General features: G+C 39.2%; 1 protein-coding gene across 1 annotated transcript in view; it reads right to left on the bottom strand.

Moving 5' to 3' along the window:
- The window catches only part of lekr1 (Leucine-, glutamate- and lysine-rich protein 1), an 85,187-nt gene that overhangs the window by 45,237 nt on the left and 19,399 nt on the right, over positions 1–20,551 (bottom strand). The window contains exons 3-5 of the mRNA XM_067594412.1: positions 18,263–18,780; positions 7,160–7,237; positions 1,999–2,162 (exon numbers count right to left, since the gene is read on the bottom strand). Of these exons, the coding sequence (XP_067450513.1) occupies positions 1,999–2,162; positions 7,160–7,237; positions 18,263–18,780 (760 nt within the window). The remainder of the gene's footprint in view (positions 1–1,998; positions 2,163–7,159; positions 7,238–18,262; positions 18,781–20,551) is intronic.

Raw genomic sequence — 20,551 nt, 5'->3', positions numbered from 1 at the left:
ACAGGTAGTACAGTTTAATTGCCAGCTAACACCCATATCAGTTTGGAGTCATATGCAGGTGACTGGTTAAGGTGTGTGCTTTGTAGAGATCTCTGCAAACTCAGCCCGAGCCCAACAAGGCCCGAAGCTATTCACACGTTCTGGCCTCAGGCCCATTTGACTTACTGTACTGCATACTTACTGTAGATTCTGGTTATAAATAAACACAACTACTAAACATGAAATTCCTAAAGTATTACTATTAATTTTGTATTAGATAGTTTAAATAATTAATGAAAATATTGATTACAATTGATTGTGTGTCCCGTAGGTCCTGCACTATACTGTGTTGTGTTATGTGTATCTTATCCTGTCCTCCACAGTGTCTTCTGCTGTGTCTCACATCCTATTTTGTGTCCCATTTGTCTTATTAACAGTATGAATCTCACACACCGTCACCTGCTCTGTGTTATCATGACCTGTTAACACACCTGGCAAAAGATAAAGTGCTACAGTTGAGCTAAATGTACATAATAATTCATATTATTATTAGTGCATTATTTGTTACAAATAAATATATGGCAGCTGCTGGATTGCAACGCATGGTGTGCTTTTACAAACATGATGCTGATAGAATGTTTCCAACATTAAATTAGGCAAATCATAGGGGAACGAGGATAGAAAGAATACAGGCATTAAATGTAAGACTTTAATTGGACTGTTTAGATAGTGTACTGTTTTGCAGCTTAGCCTATATATATTATAATACTCTAGTCTTTACAAAACCTTTTAAATTTCTTTAACTAAGACATAAAACGGTAGATTATTATTTTTTACATTATTTACTGTATATAATCAGGATTATATGCAGGATTAAAGGCAGATTTGATTATCATCAAATCTGCATTTTGTTTGCCTGCATGAAATTGTTGCCTTTTGGGAGATGAGATACACTACACCAGACAAGACAAAACATTATGTGGAACAAGACACAGTATACAACAACATAAAGCAGGATATTACCCCATGAGTTAAGATGCCATCTTGACCAGGACTTCCCAACGGAAGAGATAATGTATCTCAATGGGACCTTTCTGGTTAAAGAAAGGATAAAAAAAGTCTGGATGTGAATGTGTAAATTTTTTAATGTTCTTGTTTGTGTACTGTATGTGTGTGTGTGTTTCTTTGTGTATGTTTGTGTGCATTTCTGGGTGTGTTTTGTTTTATTGCATCCGTTGGTTCATGCAGCAGCTGCCTTTCATGCTCACGTCACTGAACAAACACATACTCACACGGCATCACTACAAACACAAGACAACTTTCTTTTTCTCCCTCTTCCTCTATCAAACGTTCTCTTGTTCTGTCTCTCCTTCTTTCTCTTTGTCTCTTTGCCAAACACACACTCGCACACACGCACATACACACACACACACTTGGCAGCTGTTTGGAACGTGCAGCAGAAAAAAGAAAAAGACCCACCCATGCGGTGAGCCGGAGGTTAGCTCTCCTTCGGGGCATTTACTGTCAACGATGAACACACACACACGCACACGCACGCACACACACACAGACTGCAGTTCTGCCCATCGTGCTTGAAGTCTCTTTAAATTTATACTAAGCGTTTCATGAGTTTATAGCTTTTACGCACAGCAACAGACACACACGCACACACACAGACTCCCTGTTGTTGCCTAAATTCTCTTTAAATGTTACAAGAGTTTGTGCGATTGTAAACATTCATGTACGCACACACATCTATTGTGGGCGCTGCCCTCAAAACTGAAAGAGCCACTGTTAAACTAATATTTATTCCTACTGAGAGATTATTTGCTCAACTGTCTTTGTCTCCTTTTTTTGCCAACATCTCTCTTTCATGTCAGCTCCAGTTTTCTTTCCTATGAATCACCCCCACACATCAAATTTATGTTCCCTCTCTCACACTTTCTGTTTATACTTATTATGAAGCTCGAGGTGGTGTGTGTGTGTGTGTGTGTGTGTGTGCATTGATGTGTGTGTTACCTGAGAACACCTGTGTGCTGTGCAGCAGTATCTGACATCTGAAGACCTGCCAGGCCCCCATCAGCTGGCTGTGGAAACCCCGTATATGTGTGAGCTCACTGCCAGAGGAGAGGAGCACAGAGCGAGTCTTTCGCAGGGCCTGCTGCTGCTGGGCACACACACCTCTAACACACAAACACACGGAGAGAAAAACAGCTTGAAAATTCAGTTTAAATGCATAAAAACCGGTAGAGCATTTGATTGTTTTTCCTCAATAAATTGACAGTATTTCATTGCTTTGTTACAGACGGCGAAAATATCTGAACATCTTGTGGGAGCTGTCATACAGAGATTGAGACAGTATTGTTAATAGCTACCTAGGTAGCTGTTAACAAGTGCTGATAGGATGACAAGTGTGTGAATAAGACAACACTATCCATTAGAGGTGTGGCTCGGAAAGACTGTAGCTGGAATGTGGCAGGGAAATTCTTTGGGCCTCTCTCTCCCTCCTTAAAAAATACTTTGACCAGGACTCTTAATCCCCAATTATCAGTGTGTAAGAGCAGCAGACTGTGGTTACTGCTCCCTAGTGTAAACATGTGTAACTGTGGGCTTTTGAAGGTAGGTATTTCTGAAAAAGAGCATACTGATGTTGCTTGGCTAGATCAACATAACATTAAAAATGCAACTGCTCTTTCCTCGAAAAGAGTTTTTTCCCCAGTTGTTAATAAATACCGTATATGTCAAATGTAGAACTTAGAAAGTCACACAATAGTCACAATTACACATTTTGCATAGTATTTCTGACTGACAATAACTGATCTCGCAATTCCATGATTTGAAATGTGTGAGAGATTTGTGGAGTATATAGATGACACAGTCTGCAGGTCAACATCTAAGAGAATACAGACACAGATTCCTAAGAGTATGATCAGTTTTGAGCCTGCAATCCTGATCATGTGTGCGCTCGTTTCTGTGTTTCTTCACTATTTTTTCCAGCTGTTTTGACAAGTTCTATGTAATTGAGATTTCAAGAGGTGTGTTTTTTTTTTTGACTAGCAAGCTTCAACAGCATACGCCCACATCTGGATGTTAGGGTCACGTAGTAGTGTCAAAGTTAAAGTCTGCGCAGGGGAAAGTGGGGCAAAGACACATACCACGTAAACTGCAACGATCCCGGTTCAAGTCTGTCCCGGGACGTTGCTCAAAGTAAGCACAATGAACACAGAGACTTATTTGGCTATGCGCCATGTAATATTAAGCAAATCAACGAGCTTTAGAAAAAAAGGAGTGGTCGCAACCACTTGAAACTACTTTTAAATTAGTTTGGCTCTGAAAATTGTGTGTGTGTTTGCACTAGACTTAAGTGATCATTGTCCAATTTTCTGCATTAGAGATTCCAGACAAAAACAGATTCCATCACATTTTATCATAAAGAGAGACTAAACATTTTGCTGAGCAGGCTTTTCTTTGTGATTTATTTCTCAGTGATATCACAAAGTTACACAAGGTGTGCTATTCCTGACCCTGAATTAGCCCTAAGCCATTTCACAGATGTTTTAACTCCTTGGCAAATAAACATGCTCCCCTTAAGAAATACAGGGTAAAAAAAAAAACAGATTGAATCCTCGGTTCACACCTGAAATCTCATAGATGTTAAGGTTCAGGGATGTAGCATGGCAAAAGGATGACGCTTAAGAGTCCTCTACAGACTGGCAGATCTTTAGACAGTTGAGAAACAAATGTGTCAGGGCAATTAGAAATGCTAGGTCATATTATTTTGTTGATATCCTGTCCGATTTTTGTGGAAATCCAGCAATATTTTGGAAGACTAAATCATGGTGATGCTTACTCCCTAAACAAGCATCTTTCTCTAGATTCTGTCCTTGTCTCAAAAAAAGAACAAATCTGTGATATTTTTAATAGTCATTGTATTTCTTCTGGTCACCTGTTTGAAAATCCAAATCTACCTACACTTATCCCAGTCGAAGATGGGTGTACTTGTAATAATTTTCAGTTCTCTGTTGAGGAGGTTTTTGATGCCCTGGCCTCAATTGACCCAAAAAAGCAGAAAAGAGCAGACCTTTTGAATACAAAATTATTATTACTGGCTGCACCTACTACAGCTCCTCCTTAACTCATATTTTTTATCTAGCTATTGTATCAGGGAATATTCCTAAAGTGTGGAAAGCAGCACACGTACTGCCTCTGCATAAAGGCGGTGACACAACTGACCCAAATAACTAATGCTCAATCTCCAAACTGTCATGTTTAACTAAAATCTTAGAAAAGCTCATCAATAATCAATTACGTCGCTTTCTATCTGAGCACTGTATTTTAAACTCCCATCAGTCTGGTTTTAGAGCTGGACATAGCACTTTGACAGCAGCATGCAAGGTAGTAAATTATACAATATGTCCTTTGGATAAGAAGGAGTGTTGTATTGCCCACTTCATTGATTTGTCTAAAACATTTGACACAGTGGATTAAACTCTTCTTTTGGATAGACTTAGATCAATTGGTTTTGACACAAAAGCATGTAACTGGTTTCACAATTATCTTACAGGTAAAACTCAAGCAATAGTAGCGGACTGCCATCAAACTGGTTTCCTTGAAATTACAAAAGGGGTGCCACAGGGCTCAATACTTGGTCCTATTCTGTTCACATTATACATAAATGACCTGGGCTCATTGATTGGTAACAGCTCTATTCATTATTATGCTAACGACACAGTAATTTACTTATCAGCGCCCTATTTGGACAAAGTTTTGTCTATTTTGAAGGAAGATTTTTGGCAATTCAAAAGGCCCTGATTAAACTTACATTTTTCTTAGATTATTTAGAACCCATCATTTTATCCTTTATTTTTTATCCGTAGAACATTTTAAGATTCTGTTGAACAATGTTTTATATAATGAATGCTCTTGTTTTTCTTAATTGTGACTAATTTGTCCCTGTGTAATGTACTTGTTTTACTGTCTCTTTCTTTGTGTTTTTTGGGATTTTGTAAGTCATTTGGCTTGTGTTTGTGTTGTATTTATACTTAGCACCGTTGTTGATTTTACACTTCTATCTATCTATCTATCTATCTATCTATCTATCTATCTATCTATCTATCTAAAATTACTTTTCCACGCTGGCTTCAAGAACTAGTTAATTTGACAATAAATATGATGTTAGTAATTTGGTGTCAACATATTTTGATTTTTAAGATAATGCTGAAACTAAATATTGCTTTCTCTCCATTTGACGGTTTGAAAAATGCCACAGTCCCAGTTTTTATTTTGAAAGTGGATGGAGAGGTCTAACAAATGACACTAGATAGCGACGTTGAAGGTTTTCGATTTATAGTTGATCATCAAAAGCCATCCTCAGATATCACCACTGCAACATTAAACAGATGTATCATTTGTGATCAGTAATATGCTTTAATTATACTGTATTCCTCACCACATTGATTCATTCACTTTGTAATAAGATCATGATCCTTTTTGAGGAGGCACATGTCAGGCTACTGTAGGTACGGTGCAAAACCTTAACACAAAAGTATAAACACTCTGGTCGATTCACACAGCAGTTTTGATAATAACTAGTGAGCAACTTTTAAATTGTTCACTTAAAAGTAGTTACACACTGCCTCACTCGGGCAAAAAACAACAGTCAAAAACAAAATCTGTCTGTCACTCATGCTGACTTGTAGACTGAACAGCTCTAGAATTTGTTTAGTGCTCAATCAGTTTGTTTGTCATTTATCTACTTCCACAGATGCAGAGAATGAACAACAGGTTGAAAGAGAGTTGGATAATGAATAGAGACACAGAGAAGGCAGAAGGTAATACATTAAAAGTTGAATATAAGAAAAATTGAGTACAAGAAATAGAGGGTTATTGGAGACTAATGTAACCACATCCTTAAAAAAGGAGCACAGCCATGTTTTACAGCACTCTCCCTTTCCTCTCTCTCTCTCTCCTCCATCTCTCTCACTCTCAAAGAAATATGTTCAGACGGAAAGCACTTTGAGCAACATGAAAGATCACTAACTCAGCTCACACACTCACACACACATACGTGCACACACACACAAGCTCATTCAAGTCACAAACCCTTGCAAAGCGTGGAAAACTAGAGTGCCGGAATAGAACATTCTGTTATTCGAAGAACACATTTGAAGGAACATGTGGGTGAGAGCACACTGAACCATTTCCTATTTTCTTACACATACACACACAAAGGTGGGTGCACACAGACATATGTGACCCACACGGATGTGTTGCAAGCATGCCAGGGCACACGTACACACCTGCGTAAACACACACAAGCCTGTATACTCACAGACAAACATCATGAACATGGCTGGGTGTTGCGTGCAAAGTGAAAGTGAGTTTTTGAGAGCTTAAGGGGGTTGAGTGGTTGTTGTTTTTCTTATTCAGGGTTCGTAGCTCAAGGTGATCAAAAATGAACGGAGTCTCAGACGAGACGGGATGAGAGAGAGGAGACTTGAGCTGCTCCGTGCGGACTGGAGGAGAGCACTGCTTGTCACGAGAGCCAGTTTTATAATGTCAGATGACATAAATCATAAGGCTGACAGCACCAAATGGAGGAACAGATATGAGATCAGATCTGTCACCAGTGATAAGGCTAAGAGAGTGAAAAACAGCGACAGAGAGAAAGAGACTGCATGCAATTGCTCAATCGATGGTTTACTCATTTTACAGCTTTCAATGTCAGCAGTTTGATTGAAAAGTCCTCCTTTCCCCCTCGTGTCTCATCTCCTCCCTCCCACTCTCTTCACCTCCTCCACCTCTCTCCTGTCATTAACTGCTCACCTCGTTTTTTTACATCTCTCTTTATTTCCAGGAAAAAAAAAAACAATGGGTCAGCCGAATTAACTTTCTCCTCTCCTCTCTTTTTCCATTCTCTCTCTTATTGTCTTCCCTCTATCATCTCGCACAGTTGTTTCCCATCTGCCCTGGCCTTCCTGCCATGCATCTGGTCAAGGAGCAAACAGCCAATCAGAGTGATGCAGACCCACGCTTTGTTTTTTTGGGGTTTTTTTTCCATCTTTTGTTTTTGTGTTTCAACTCCATCCTGCTTTGGCTTTGACTGGCTTTTTTCACATCTTTCCTCCCCCTACTCTTTCATGTCATTTTCTCCATTCTGTGTTTCATGTTATTTCCTTACCTGAGAATTTCACCTTGCTGCTTCTCTTTTCTAAGTAACCGTTCCGCCTCCTCCTTCGTGGAAGCTGCTATCGCCACCCTGTCGAGGAAGAAGGAGAGGAAGGTAGAAAAATGAGGGTGAGGACTTGTGAGCAATATTCATTCATTAGAAAACCTAAGCCAAACATAATGCAACTGTACTCCCATGGGGTAAAAAGAGCTTATAGATGATGCAACTTTAATGATATAGAGGAGGGGATGATCGTGATGAAACGGAATGAGATGAAAAATTAAAATGAACCTCAGAGGTAATTGATATAAAGAGATGGGCTTCCCTCCCCAGCTCATCTTATCTTTTTTCATATAATCCAATACATGATGAATTATTATTTGAGCAGAGTCAGCGAAGCATAAAAGAAAAGATTTAATATGATTGAAGTGCACAATAAAGATAGCAAAAGAAGAAAATAATTGAAATACTCAGCGCAGGACAGGAGCAATCAAATTTGACAGACAGATCCCAGAGAAGAGCAATAAAATGAGACACATAAACAGTGAGATTGTGTGACCTGGACACTCAGAAAACAGAGACAACACGTCCTGTTCTTTCCTAAAATACAACAAACAAGCACTGACTGCGAGACAGAGAGAAACATAAACATAGTGAGTACTAAGTATTCCGCAGAGCAGACTAGACAAATACAGACTAAAGCCAGACAGGTAATAATCATGACCAACAAAGTTTAATCAAGACGTGCAATTTGAACGGGATAAAAGGGATTTTCTGCTGATTGGAAGCACTTTAGAAACAAACATAAGGGAAGCCATTCAGAAGCCCTGTGCAATGAAAATATGGTACCACCATGGTAACACCACTGTTTTACTTCCTCCTTCCATCCTTCCTTCATCAGTAAAAATAAGCCAGTACATAACGAGCAATACTACTTTAGCAGTAAGATACAATCAGCCAATAACGCCCTTGCCTTCTGGTTTCCCTCTGTTGCTGACAGTCTTCTGATTGGCGGGTGTGGTGATCCTGATGTGGGTGTGTTATTGATATTGATCTGCTGACAGTGTTCAAGTTTGAGTAGTGCTTACTGACAGCCAACTGGCCAACAAATGTCTTCCCCTTTATTGGATAAACTCATGTTTGGACAAACAGACAGTTTACACACTGAGCAAAGTAAACTGCAGTAAAAACTAGAAAGATCTGTTCATATACAAATGAAACAGTTTGTAAAATATTAGACTGATGCCATCGTAAAACAACACTACAAACTTACTGCCGAGACACAACAGAAAACATGATAAATACAAAAGAGCATTTTAAAACATTATAGACATTATAAATTAGAAGGAAAACATATACTAACCATAAAAAGAAAATGATAAAAACATATAAAGTAATGAAATCCTATTGAACTAAGCCAGCAGTCTACAGCATGGAGGAATAATGCTAATCAAAATAAAGTCAGATATTAATGCTAAAGGTTACTAATGGTGAGTAAAATTAAAATTTTCATGCAGTCCTGCTGAAAAATATGCCATTACTCTGCCAGTCTATAGAAAAATAATAAAATAACAAATTTATGACAAATGTCACCCTTCAGTATTATTTCTCAGGGTTGAAGACATGTAACTCATTGAATGAGCCACTTAAGGAGAAAAAATGTAGTAAATGAGCTGATTTGAAGATATAGAAAAGATTTCTTTTTTTTTTTAAAGGATGCTGCTCATTATAACTGCAGTTTATAATATGGTACATGGACTAAAACCTGAGCACGGCGGTCATCTTTAAAGTATCCATGCAAGAAAAGAAATACAGAACAATTCCAAGCAACGGAAAGATTGAAGATAGTTGCGTATATACAGTAAGCAAGCGTATCTGATGCAGCGAAAAATGCCAAACAGATAATGAAATCCTATAGACAGTGATTATGAGATTCAGGTATTTATAGTTAGCCTTATCCTGCTCACAGTATTGGAGTAACAATGTCAATTGTGTTGACAGGTTATGTGGCTTTGTACACACACAAAGTCAACAGAAAGATATGATCTTTATGTGCGTTCCTTACTTACTACTGTCTATTTTTAGTCCAGTTGGGAACTAACTGCCATCAGAGTCTGAATAATGCAACTCTAATGGCCTCAAAATATATCAGCAGTCTTATGGTGAAGCGAATCTAAGCTTACTAATAATTGAAAGCTTTCAACCACAATACATATGAACACTTGTTATCAAGGGAGCACACAGAAGTTCAAATTTAGGTCAAGTGATGACATCTGAGCCACCTTTGTTCCTTGAATGAAGACAATGGGATATGGTTAAAAACTCATAAGTATTGGTATTTAGATGATATAGATGGTTTCAAAGGGTCAAAACATCAGTGCACAGATCAGTAGTCTTATTTGTACAATGCAATCATGCTGTGTTGGATTCAAATTTGTGAAATATCACACAGATAAAAAAAATAAATCACAGATTATATGTGTATGTGTGTTTTTTTATTTAAGGACTGAAATAAAAAAAGGCACTTTTATTTCTTTGTTGAGAATTTGTATGTAAATGCTTTTAATGCGTGTCCTCCTTTCCGTGCTCTGTTTTCTTCTGTGAATGTTGGTCATGTAACATAAGCCGTCTTTTTGGCTCCTAGTCTTGAAAAAGAGATTAGGTGATACACTTTCAGTAGGAAGTGCAGGAAGGGAGGTTGAGAGCAGTGTGGGGTGAGAATGGGTCGAGCAAGTAGGCGTGTTTCTAGTAATCCTGTGTTTGTTTGTGTGTGTATGTGTGTGTGTGTGTGTGTGCGTGTGCGTGCGTGTGTGTGTGTGTGTGAATGAGCGGGTGTTTACAAGTAAATAAGTATGCGTGTGACTGTGGCTTAGCTGATGTGTGTGTCCTTGTGTGAGAGAGACTGAGCGAGTTACACATTTTCCGTGAGCGTTTTAGCATGTCTGTTTGTATGTTTGCCACTTTCTGACCAAGTCTGGGTGAGCCTGTGATCCTGCGTGTGTTTGTGTCTCTGTGTGTGTGTGTGTGTGTGTGTGTGTGTGTGTGCGTGTGTGTAAAATGTGTGCATTTGTGCGTGCATGCCTTTGCTTTTCGAGTGATGGCAGCCCAGACTCCCACTGTTCACCCATCTGTCCCCACCAGTCCCAAAGCGAGATCAGAAAGAACACTGCCTCGAGAGGGGTGTGCGTGAATTTGTGTGTGTGTGTGTGCGTGCGTGTATTTGTATACAAATCTGTGTGTGTTTTGTGTGCGTGAGCTTGAGCTCCTGTTCCCAGGGCAGTAGCTGTCAGTGGAATAACTAGGTAGCGCAGTGCCAGTGAGTGTGTGCCAGATTAGAGTACCCCCTACCAGCTTCCCAAATCAACTGCCTCATCAGGACATGTCATACACACACACACACACATACACACACGCAAAAACACATACAAGACACGCCATACACACACATCAACAACACTGATCTGCCAGCCACAGTGTTATTGTGACCTACCGAGTCAAATTGTTTCTTTTTTTAGGTGTGTGTATGAGTTTACGAGTTTTGCGCGCCATCATATTTTCCGAGATTTGGGCTGAAGGTCAACAGTACAAGGCCTAACTTAAATTCCCCTCGTGGGCTTATTTTCAGCTCAGCGCTGTGTACAAAATGTTCTTTGACATTATGTTTGTTTATTGTAGTTTTAGATCTGGGTCAAAGAAAGGGTGGTTGTAATTTTGCCAGGCCTTAACTTTAGAACATCCTTCTGCTTCATATCAGATTAGGCAATTTAATCAACATCTAGAATGAATGGCTTAAGGCCATTATTGCCTTTGGGTTTTTTTTTACTTTTTTTTAATCTATTATTTGTCTAGAAGGTGCAGTTATCGCTTGGTATCACCAGGGGTGCCCTCAGAGTAAACAGCCAGCCACAACAAATGTGTTGCAATTCCTTGTTTAGCCACAAGGGACTTTGGAAATGAGGGACTGTCTATAAGCATTTAGTGCTCCAGGCTGTTTGACATTAGTCAGGGTGAATTTGATGTGGAATTATAAAGTGGTAGCTTGTGTGTGCTAGCAGTAAATGTGGTCGCATATTTATGTGTGTGTGTGTGTGTGTGTGTGTGTGTGTGTGTGTGTGTGTGTGTGTGTGTGTGTGTATGTGTGTGTGTGTGCTGGCATTTTCTGTCATCATTAGAAGTGACATGAAAGCTTCCCTATTTCAAAGTGTCATCTGTTCACCCACTGTGTGTGCGCATGTGTGGAGTTAAAAGACTGTTTTGATCAGCACGATGGCAGTACATTCAAAGCTAAAAGCCATTTCACTCTGACCGAAAAGGAGCAAAAAAAAAAAACAGCACAATACACCTTCACCCGAACACAGAACGAACAGATTTCAAATGTTTCTAAAATTAAAAAAGCTGAAAAAACATTTTGGACTTGTCAAAGCCTGGTTAAACATTTTGATGAAAACTTCAAGCAGTTTAATTAGATCAGTCAGGGCCTCATTAATTAACCATAATCCTTCATGAAAACCTTCTATGTGTGTTAGAGAAGTGTGACACCTGTCTGTATTTATTTTGTTTTCAAGCTATCTGGTAACTATGTCAGGGATACCATAGCAGTGATTGTGATCATCAAAACAGCACACTTGCACGCACACGCACATGCACACAGACACAGACACAGACACAGACACACACACATACATACAAAATACAAGCACAAACAATGATATCATATTGTGGCAAACTGAATTAAGTAAAAGGATATGAAAATGCATTTGTCCTCCAGCTAGTCAATTTGGATTCAAATTCAGTAAAGCAAGTCGTCTTTGTTTCATTTGTATGTGTGGGTTGCTATGCTACTGCTCCAACATGTTATTGTTGATTACCAAATAAACTCTGTCATTTTGTGTGTGTGTGTGTGTGTGTGTGTGTGTGTGTGTGTTTATGCTTGTGCTCTTGATGCATGCACACACACATTAATACAGTTGTTTTTGTTTATCTTGTTGTCATGAGCCCCACTGTAGAGTTGAGCCACCATTGGAGTTGAATAGAGGTCATCCTCCACCAGGGAGGGTTCTCCTCCAACGCAACTAAAATATACACAGCACTGACACAGTAGTGTATGTGTGTGTGTGTATGTGTATATGTGTGTATGTGTGTGTGTGTTTGATGTGGTAATGTGAACTCAAACTTGGATCTGTGCTAATACCTCACATGCTGGCTTTGAAGGCTGTTTGACTCTGTACATAGTAGACTTGACACGTTACCTAACACATACACACAAACACAGAAGGAGACCGTGTGTAGTTATTTGTGTATTGTTTCAGCGGTTGCCAGTGGAAACCTGAAATTGAAATAAAACCACATTGAGGACATAACTAATTTGCCATAAAGTACTTCCTTGTTACGAATGGTTGCCTCTCTATTTGTCATCCATCATTTGTCACTCCTTCACCCCCCGCTCTCCCATCTGCAAGTTGTCTTATCACCGTAGCGATACAGCCCCAGGTGTGTGTGTTTCTGCGTTTGTGTGTTTCCGCACACATATTTTATGATTAATTCTTCTGCTAAGTCTGATTTTTGTTATTGTGCACAAGAGTGATTGTCCTATTCATTGCAGGTGTATGCATAGTGTGTGCAGGCGTGTGCACACATATACACACGTATTACATATTACAAGCACACAGAGACACAAAGTCAGATCCAAATGCAAACAGACTTACACCCAGACACACTGTTTGGATCAAGACTGAGACCAGCCAGCCAAGAGGAACTAGCAGAGCGTATTAAATTCCCAGACACTTCTCTCAACACCATAAGCATGCGCAGAAAATACATGATAAGTTTCAACCTGTCTTCAGATAGACAAGCTCTGTCTGTCCATACCTGTTTATCAGTTTCTCTTACCAAGGGGTAGTTTCTACTCACTTGGTAATTTTTGCTCCCCACTTAACCCTAACGTCTACTTTCTTTACCTCCACCCAGGCAATATGTTTATCACCTCTGCACCTCTCTCTCTAGTCCTCTGACCTCTTTCAGGCCAACACAGTAGCTGCATTTGCATCTAATGTCAAACGAATTTTAAGTGAACTTTTGAAATGTCGAAAAAAAGAAAAAGAAAACAAAATGCAAATTAGGCATGTTTCCATCAACTGGCTTGGAGCGAATAAACTAGGCTACGCAAAATGTAGTTTCGTCAGAAGTTTAATGCGTCAAAGTTCACCCAAGCCAAACTAGATGTTTAAGATTTGTGCCGATTTACAAAAAAACAAATTAAATTTGTTCCACATTTTCACTGTTTTAAATGCTGTTGTGACTGGGCCATTACTAAGAACAAGTGTAATCGAAATACTGAATAGTTATTGCATCTGTTGCAGAGCTACAGTTGTATGATTTAAAGGATAAGGCTGGCAATTTTCTATATTTTTCTTTCTGTCAATAAATCTCATGTGCAGAGCCAAACCAACAATGAACTCGCTAGCTTGTTGTGCTACATATCACAACCTCTTTACTTTGTTTTGCCATTCTTTGAGAAATTTATAATACAGTACAAAGTCAAGAAGTTGTGATATGTAGCACAACAAGCTAGCAAAGCTCTGAGCAGTGGCGTCTGCCATACAAGGAACCTCGATCCTGAGAGTTACTATCTTATCGCTGTTATTAGTTTTTGGAGCAGCTTCTAAACAAACTACAGTCACCATTCTCTTCAGGGACGAAGGAACATGTCACCAAGTGCAGCAGACATTGACATGTTTTTAATGGACTTTATACAACAATGGAGGTCTACGGTACAGAGAAATAAGCTATATAAGACTTTGGATACACACGTAACATTTAAGTAAGGTAAGGTTGGTTTGGCTCTGCACATGAGATTTGTTAACAATAAGAAAAATATAGAAAATTGCCAACATTATCCTTTAAGGCAGATTTGGCAAGTTGGATATTTGGGAGCTTTCAGAAGAATGCAAGATTCACAGTCTTTAAATCACCAAAGAGATGTTGACATGCACGATATTTACGAATCAGAAACCGGTAAATACAGTGACTTCCATATGACCTCTCTCTCCCTCCCTCCCTCCCTTTTTCTTTCTCTTTGGCAGATGAAATTAGCTCCAGCTCATCTGTGTTTGAACTTGTCGAGCAGGTGACATTTTAAAATCAGGTTTAATTGCACTTTGCACATTACTACCCATCTCACCTTGCTTTCCTTAGTCATACACCTGTCATACATGCACACACATAGTCATGCACCAACACACACATTGTCCGACAGGTGACACTTTAATCAGGTTTGTTTTGTTTGGAGTGTGCTGTAATCGTGCTGCCAGTTAGCACACACACACACACACACACACACACACAACAACACCACAATCACTTATCTCATCCTGTCAGACTAACACAGGGTTGAATAACTAAGTCACATATGGGAACAAAGTAATGATATTTCAAGAGAAGAAAAGGAAAACCTGTGGGTTTGATTGCAGCTGTACAAGGCAGGTCAAGTGCTCTGCAGGCTAGAAACATCCTGGTCTCTCTACAACGTAGTATACTTTCACGGTTTCATTACATAATCGCACGACAAAATCAGTATAGTGTTTCGGAGGGGGAGGGGAGGGCCATCCATCACGAAGATGACATATCTCACATAACAAGAGTCACACTCGTGCTGTGTAGCCAGCCACACAGAGCATTCTCATTAACTCCTACTTGCATGCTATCTTTATTCTTTCTCCCTCGCCTGCCTTTTAATCTGTTCATTACCACCTGTGTGAGTGATGGTGTACAATTGCAGAAAATTACTGGTAAATTGCTGGTGGTGAGTGTTTAGAGGTTGACAAAGAGAAAGAGGAAGGAGAGTGAAAGTGAGTGAGCAAAAAGCAAATTAGTGTGTAAACAGTTGAAGAAGGTAGAGGACTGAATTATGGTATTTAAGTCATATGAAAAATAAAAGATATCTTGCATATGTAAATACAGATGAAAGACATATTCAAGATGAATGATAAAAACGCCTAAGATAACAGATAAGAGAGAATTAAAGGCACAGAAAGAAAAAACAAGAAGAAAGAAAGAAAGAAAAGAAGAGCAGGAGAGTGAATCCGCTGCTGTCGGTCTTTGCTGGCCTCTCACACATCACTGTGCCATGCATCATTATCTCTGCGCCTGAACTTTGACTCCATGACCCACGCTTGGCCCCACGGCTCCAGAGCACAACTGTGTGCACTGAGTGTGTTTGCATGTGTTTTTGACTGAATGAGGAGGCAGTGTATGAGAGAGATAATCAGCTTACATTAGTGCAGATAGTGGATTGGCTCGGTCAGTCTCCCACACGACAACATAACAAACAAACCAGATACCCAGCCGTACCAGCTGTGGCCTACTCATACAGGCACACACAAACGCTGCAAAAATTAAAGCGAAATGAGGTCATGAGGACTTTTGAGGCTTTAGCATGTCTGTACTGTGATTTCTTGTTACAAATCGCCTCAATACTAATATATTTGAGGCTTCTACCTGTTCTTAATTTCAGTTTTCACTATTCTGCCTGCTTGTTTTCCACTAACCTCTCCTGTCATCTCTGCCGTTTCCTTACCTGCCCTCAGTTTCCCAGGCAGCTAATCTCCACTTGTCAACATGCCTGCCCCTCATTCCACTAATCAGCTCTCCTGGCATATACGTATACACACCGCATTGCATTAGTTTTCTGCTAGATTGCTTATTGTGCATGTCGGGCTTATTGTGCTTATTAACAATAAAAAGACCCTTTTTCACGGTGGACGTTTTGACTCGTCAAAGCAGGAAAAGCACAGGTGGAGTTAATAGCTTTAATTTAATGGCTGTATTCCATTCAGGTGAGCTGGTTCCAGCGCTCTGGTATTGTGCATGTTCACTCACTGACATGAACTGTTGGGACAATTAATAGAATGGAGCCATTGTTAATGTTGTTAATCACTCCTGTGCTTTTCCTGCTTTGACAAGTCAAAATGTCTGCCGTGAAAAGGGTCTATTGGTCAAAACATAATGTACATCTAAAAGGTGTTTTAATTATTGTGTCTGATTAGACCTCTGATGAAGGTGGGAGGAGCTATACTAGGAATTATATGAGGTCCCCAAATTGCGTGGACTAATAAACTGGAAAAGATGTAAGTTGTCCCACCCTAACAGGTCCAAGGCAGAGCAATGGAAATGTCAATCAAAGGCAGTCTGTACACAGCCACACAGTTCATAAGAGAGGTCTAATTAGGCGAAATAAGTGAAAACACCTGTGTGGGTGTACCAAGGGTGTTTTCACCATGGTTTCCAACTGAGCTAATGAGTGAAACTTTTCGTTGTGTATGTGTGTGTGTGTGTGTATGTGTAATAAAATAAAAACACACTAGAAAAACAAAGCAAACCTTTTTTTCTGTCTGTCCACAATATCCTCTAAAATATTATTTATTTGTGGTGTACACTGGCCATTTGTGGGTGAAGATGCAGGTGTGCGTGCATGCTTGCATACAGTTGTGTGATTAGAGCTTCAGAACAGTGTCATTGTTTTGCATTTCAACAGGATATTCTTTAGATGTTTCGGGCATTCTCATGAGTCACGGCATGCAAGCGTTTCCTACATATTTCCCAGAAATGTGGCTTAGGCTTTGATGGCTGTTTGTTTACGGGCACCTGCTATTTGATTACCAGCACTTTAAAGCTTATGTAAGTGACACAACAGCAATCTTCACCACCTGTGTGCGTGTTCACCATATGTCACTTTACATGGGTAACTACACATACGTGCGTACGCATACTTTTGATGACGATGATAATGACGATGATGCCTACATGACCTGAACACAATAACATATTTACCGTCATCTCCCTAATTCTATTGCACAAGACAACCCAGACAGAGAAACATACAAACAAATACTAGCAAGTAAATTAAGTGAATAAATGAACTGTAAATGAAGAAAATGGGTTTGTATACAGTATAATTTTATAATTTCAATTGTATTTAAAAAAAAGTAAGTAGGATATACTGGTTTTGTGCTTTTACTATACAAAGAAGCTCTGATGCTAGAAAGCTTCCTGAGAAGAACTGGTACCTGTGATATAACACTTATTCATAAGACCATTTTTGGTATATACTTAATTCCCTAAAATAGCTTCCTACATTCCCCAGAGACCATGACTGAACATGTTGCATTCAGCTGAGATACATGTGTAGGTGGGGAGAGAAATAGCAATAAATGGTGGAATTAAACATTCACTGCTCTGTTGCATTCTGGTCTATTAAGACCACAGTCAATGGCCAAAAAACAACAATGGTCTTTTAATTTTCTTCTATGTGACTGTTCAATGTTGATGGATTGATACAGTAAGTACTGAACAAAGCTGTAAGAACAGACAGTCTATGCAACACTTTTTAGGAATTTGAGATAATTAAATCCTTGGGAAACATTCCGTATTCATTAGGATGCCAAATGGTTTTTAAGAGTTGCTGTAAGCCTTCATAATGCACTTTTGATGTTATATAAGGCCTCGAGTTATAAGGCATTAGAGGAATCATCAATCAGTATGGTCAGGTATTGTCACAGTCGCTTAAAGTGCCAATTTTTTGAAACAATTATCTTTCTCAGTACATTTTCTCAGCGCTACAGACAATAAGTTTAAAAAATGTTCTAAATATGCACAGACTCATATCCCACGTTATGAAACTATGTTTCATGTTCCAGCTGAACACCCCCACACATCCTGGTGCTAAAACAGTCTGCCCCCTCATGTATCATTTCTGGACACAGATCCAAAGTGTAGAAATACAAGTCTGCTTTTGTTACATTTTCACTAAAGATATACAGGAATTACATTTATGAATTCACTGAAAATGTCAAATAATGTGTTGCTTTTAACAAAAATGTTTCCTCCCATATTAAGTCATAATTTGATGTCAGAAAATATATATAATTATACAGAAATGTTTGTGTCAGAGATTCACAAACACACACACACCAGCTAGTGGGATACGTGTCTTATTTGTCTGAGAGTGTTTTTGTGTTAACAGCATGACTCACAGGATAATTGCCCACATGAAGCCTGGCATTAGAGATCATTTCACACCAGGGACGGGAAGCACAGACAAACACATACAAACCTCACCTCTCTTCCAGCTGTTGGAGGTATTTTCTCAGCTCATCTGAGTTTTTATTGGCCTTTTGAAGTGCGTCACTCAGAACTTTCTCTCTCACCCCGGTCCTCCTCTCCAGCTCTTCTTGCTGCTTCCTCAGTCTCTCCACCTCCAAGTCTCCGAGCTCTCTTCTAAGTAGTCTCTCTTTATCTTCGCTGATTTTCTGATATAGCTCTTCCATCTCTTTCCTCTTCCTCTCGTTCTTTTGTTCGAATTCCTCTCTCAGAGCTCTTTCTGCCTCTATGTTCTTTTCTTTCATGCTTTTCTCTTTCTCTTCTGCCTTTCTCTGAACTTCCAGGTGAAGTGAACTCTCCCATTCCAGCCTGCCCAGCTCCAGTGCCTCTCGCTGGGCCTTCTCTCTCTGGACGGTCTCTCCCAGTTCCTGGAGCTCAGCCTCCAACTGAGCCAATCGGGTGCGGAGCTGATGGAACTCGTGAAAAATGAGGTAGCTTACACCACAGTAGCTACACACTGTCTCACTGCGCTCCATCTGAGGGGAAAATACACACAATTTGTTAGAAATAATAATATTTATTATATTAATAATATCAATTTAGAAGTAACTACAGAGGTGTGACTACTGACAAAACTTATGAAGTGTCTTCAACCAGGTAGTTTGATAATTTGGCAAACAACTATACACAGTCACATGACTGTAAAATTGAAAGACCCCTCCAGACATGTTTGAGGACTCTGCTTTGACTAATAAATCATATGGTTAAATGTTTTTTTTTCACAAAAATGTTCAATTAAATCCTTAAAAATCCTTAAAATGACTTCTACTCCATTTCCCTCACTAAAAATTTAGAATCTAAATCATGCAAATATATATATATATGTCTTTTTATGTCTACTTCACTTTAAAGTCATTCTCAGTGTATTTTCACTGGAGGCTTCAGGTTTCCATATAACATTTGTGTAAGTTGCATATTGGACCACAGTTGGCTCCAAAATTGTTGTGATGTCACAAATCATACTTATAAATACACGCCTTTCACTCAGATTTTAGGTGAGCATAGAGAAACTTTCCACTTTCAGGAGATGAATGTGAAAACAGCCTTCTAATGTCAAACTGCACATGAATCATTCTGCACAGTGAAGCTCAAACATCCAACTGAAGGAACAAGAAGAGAGAAACAGATTTTTGACTGGAGGGGGACTTTAAAACAAACTGTTCTTTTGTTTACTGCTCAGGGAATAATAGAGTTCGTACAATTTAGCTAATGGATAAAGAAAAATGGACATTGGCATGGACTATCGCTGCACAAAAGACTACTGTGATGTTGTGTGGACTGTTCCCTCATTAATCTAGGATCACATAATATGTTTCCATTTTATTCGGTACTTGTAGTTTTGTTATTAGTTTGATTAATACGAGTACGAGTTTCCCTTTTCCAGTGCATGACTGGCTGCGGATCAAGCCTGATGGTTCAAGCATTTACTGCGGCCTGTTGGTCAGCAAGCTATTAAATCTCTGTTGTTTTGAGGAGTTGAAGGAGGTAGCTGAAGAAGCTTTTCCACCATTGAATGAAGAGTGTCTGTTCAAGAGGGAAGAGTCAGTATTTTGAGATGTGCTTAATATAATCTACAAATAACAAGTGTATAATGAGTGTTCTGCAATGTTTTATATTGAGGAATCTAATTGAGAAGGAGTCTAGAAATAGCATTTAGTTTGGTTTGGATTGTTGTATAGGGCCTTTCAAACTGAAGTATCAAAGCTGTCTACAAAAACATTTAGACTGACAACTGCGGGCTCCATTATCCATCAAAATCTGTTTCAACCGCTGGTGTCAAAAAACATCTTTTTATCTGTCAGCAGTTCAAAGCAGGGGAACATGGATGTTCTAATCCCTCCTTCAGATATTGTTTTTACAGATGTCTGTTGGAAAAAGAACATCTCCCAAAATTATCTTTTATTCTCTGTGCGTGTCAGTATATTCTCTCCAAGCTGTTGTCACTTTTTCTAGGCTTATAAGGGATAAGATCACATCCGCCAAGCTTTCATCTTCATGATGATATGTGGCAGGGAGGCAGCTGATATTTGGATGACATGCTGACAGCTCCCATGTCAGAAAGCTCCAAATAGACGTCTGCTAGATGATGTAAATAAGGTGAAATAAACTCGCAAACGGAGCTGACATCCTTGGGAAGACAACAGAGAACAGAACTGATCATTTAATTACCTCCGTCAAAGAACAGATGTGATTACTTCAGTCCAACATGTTTGAGTGTGACCAACATTTCTCAAAAACTAATGGAGT

Source organism: Thunnus thynnus, chromosome 7 (assembly GCF_963924715.1).
Source record: "Thunnus thynnus chromosome 7, fThuThy2.1, whole genome shotgun sequence".
NCBI classification, from domain to species: domain Eukaryota; kingdom Metazoa; phylum Chordata; class Actinopteri; order Scombriformes; family Scombridae; genus Thunnus; species Thunnus thynnus.
The sequence above is the reverse complement of the archived record's forward strand: the minus strand, read 5'-3'. Positions and strand labels throughout refer to the sequence as shown.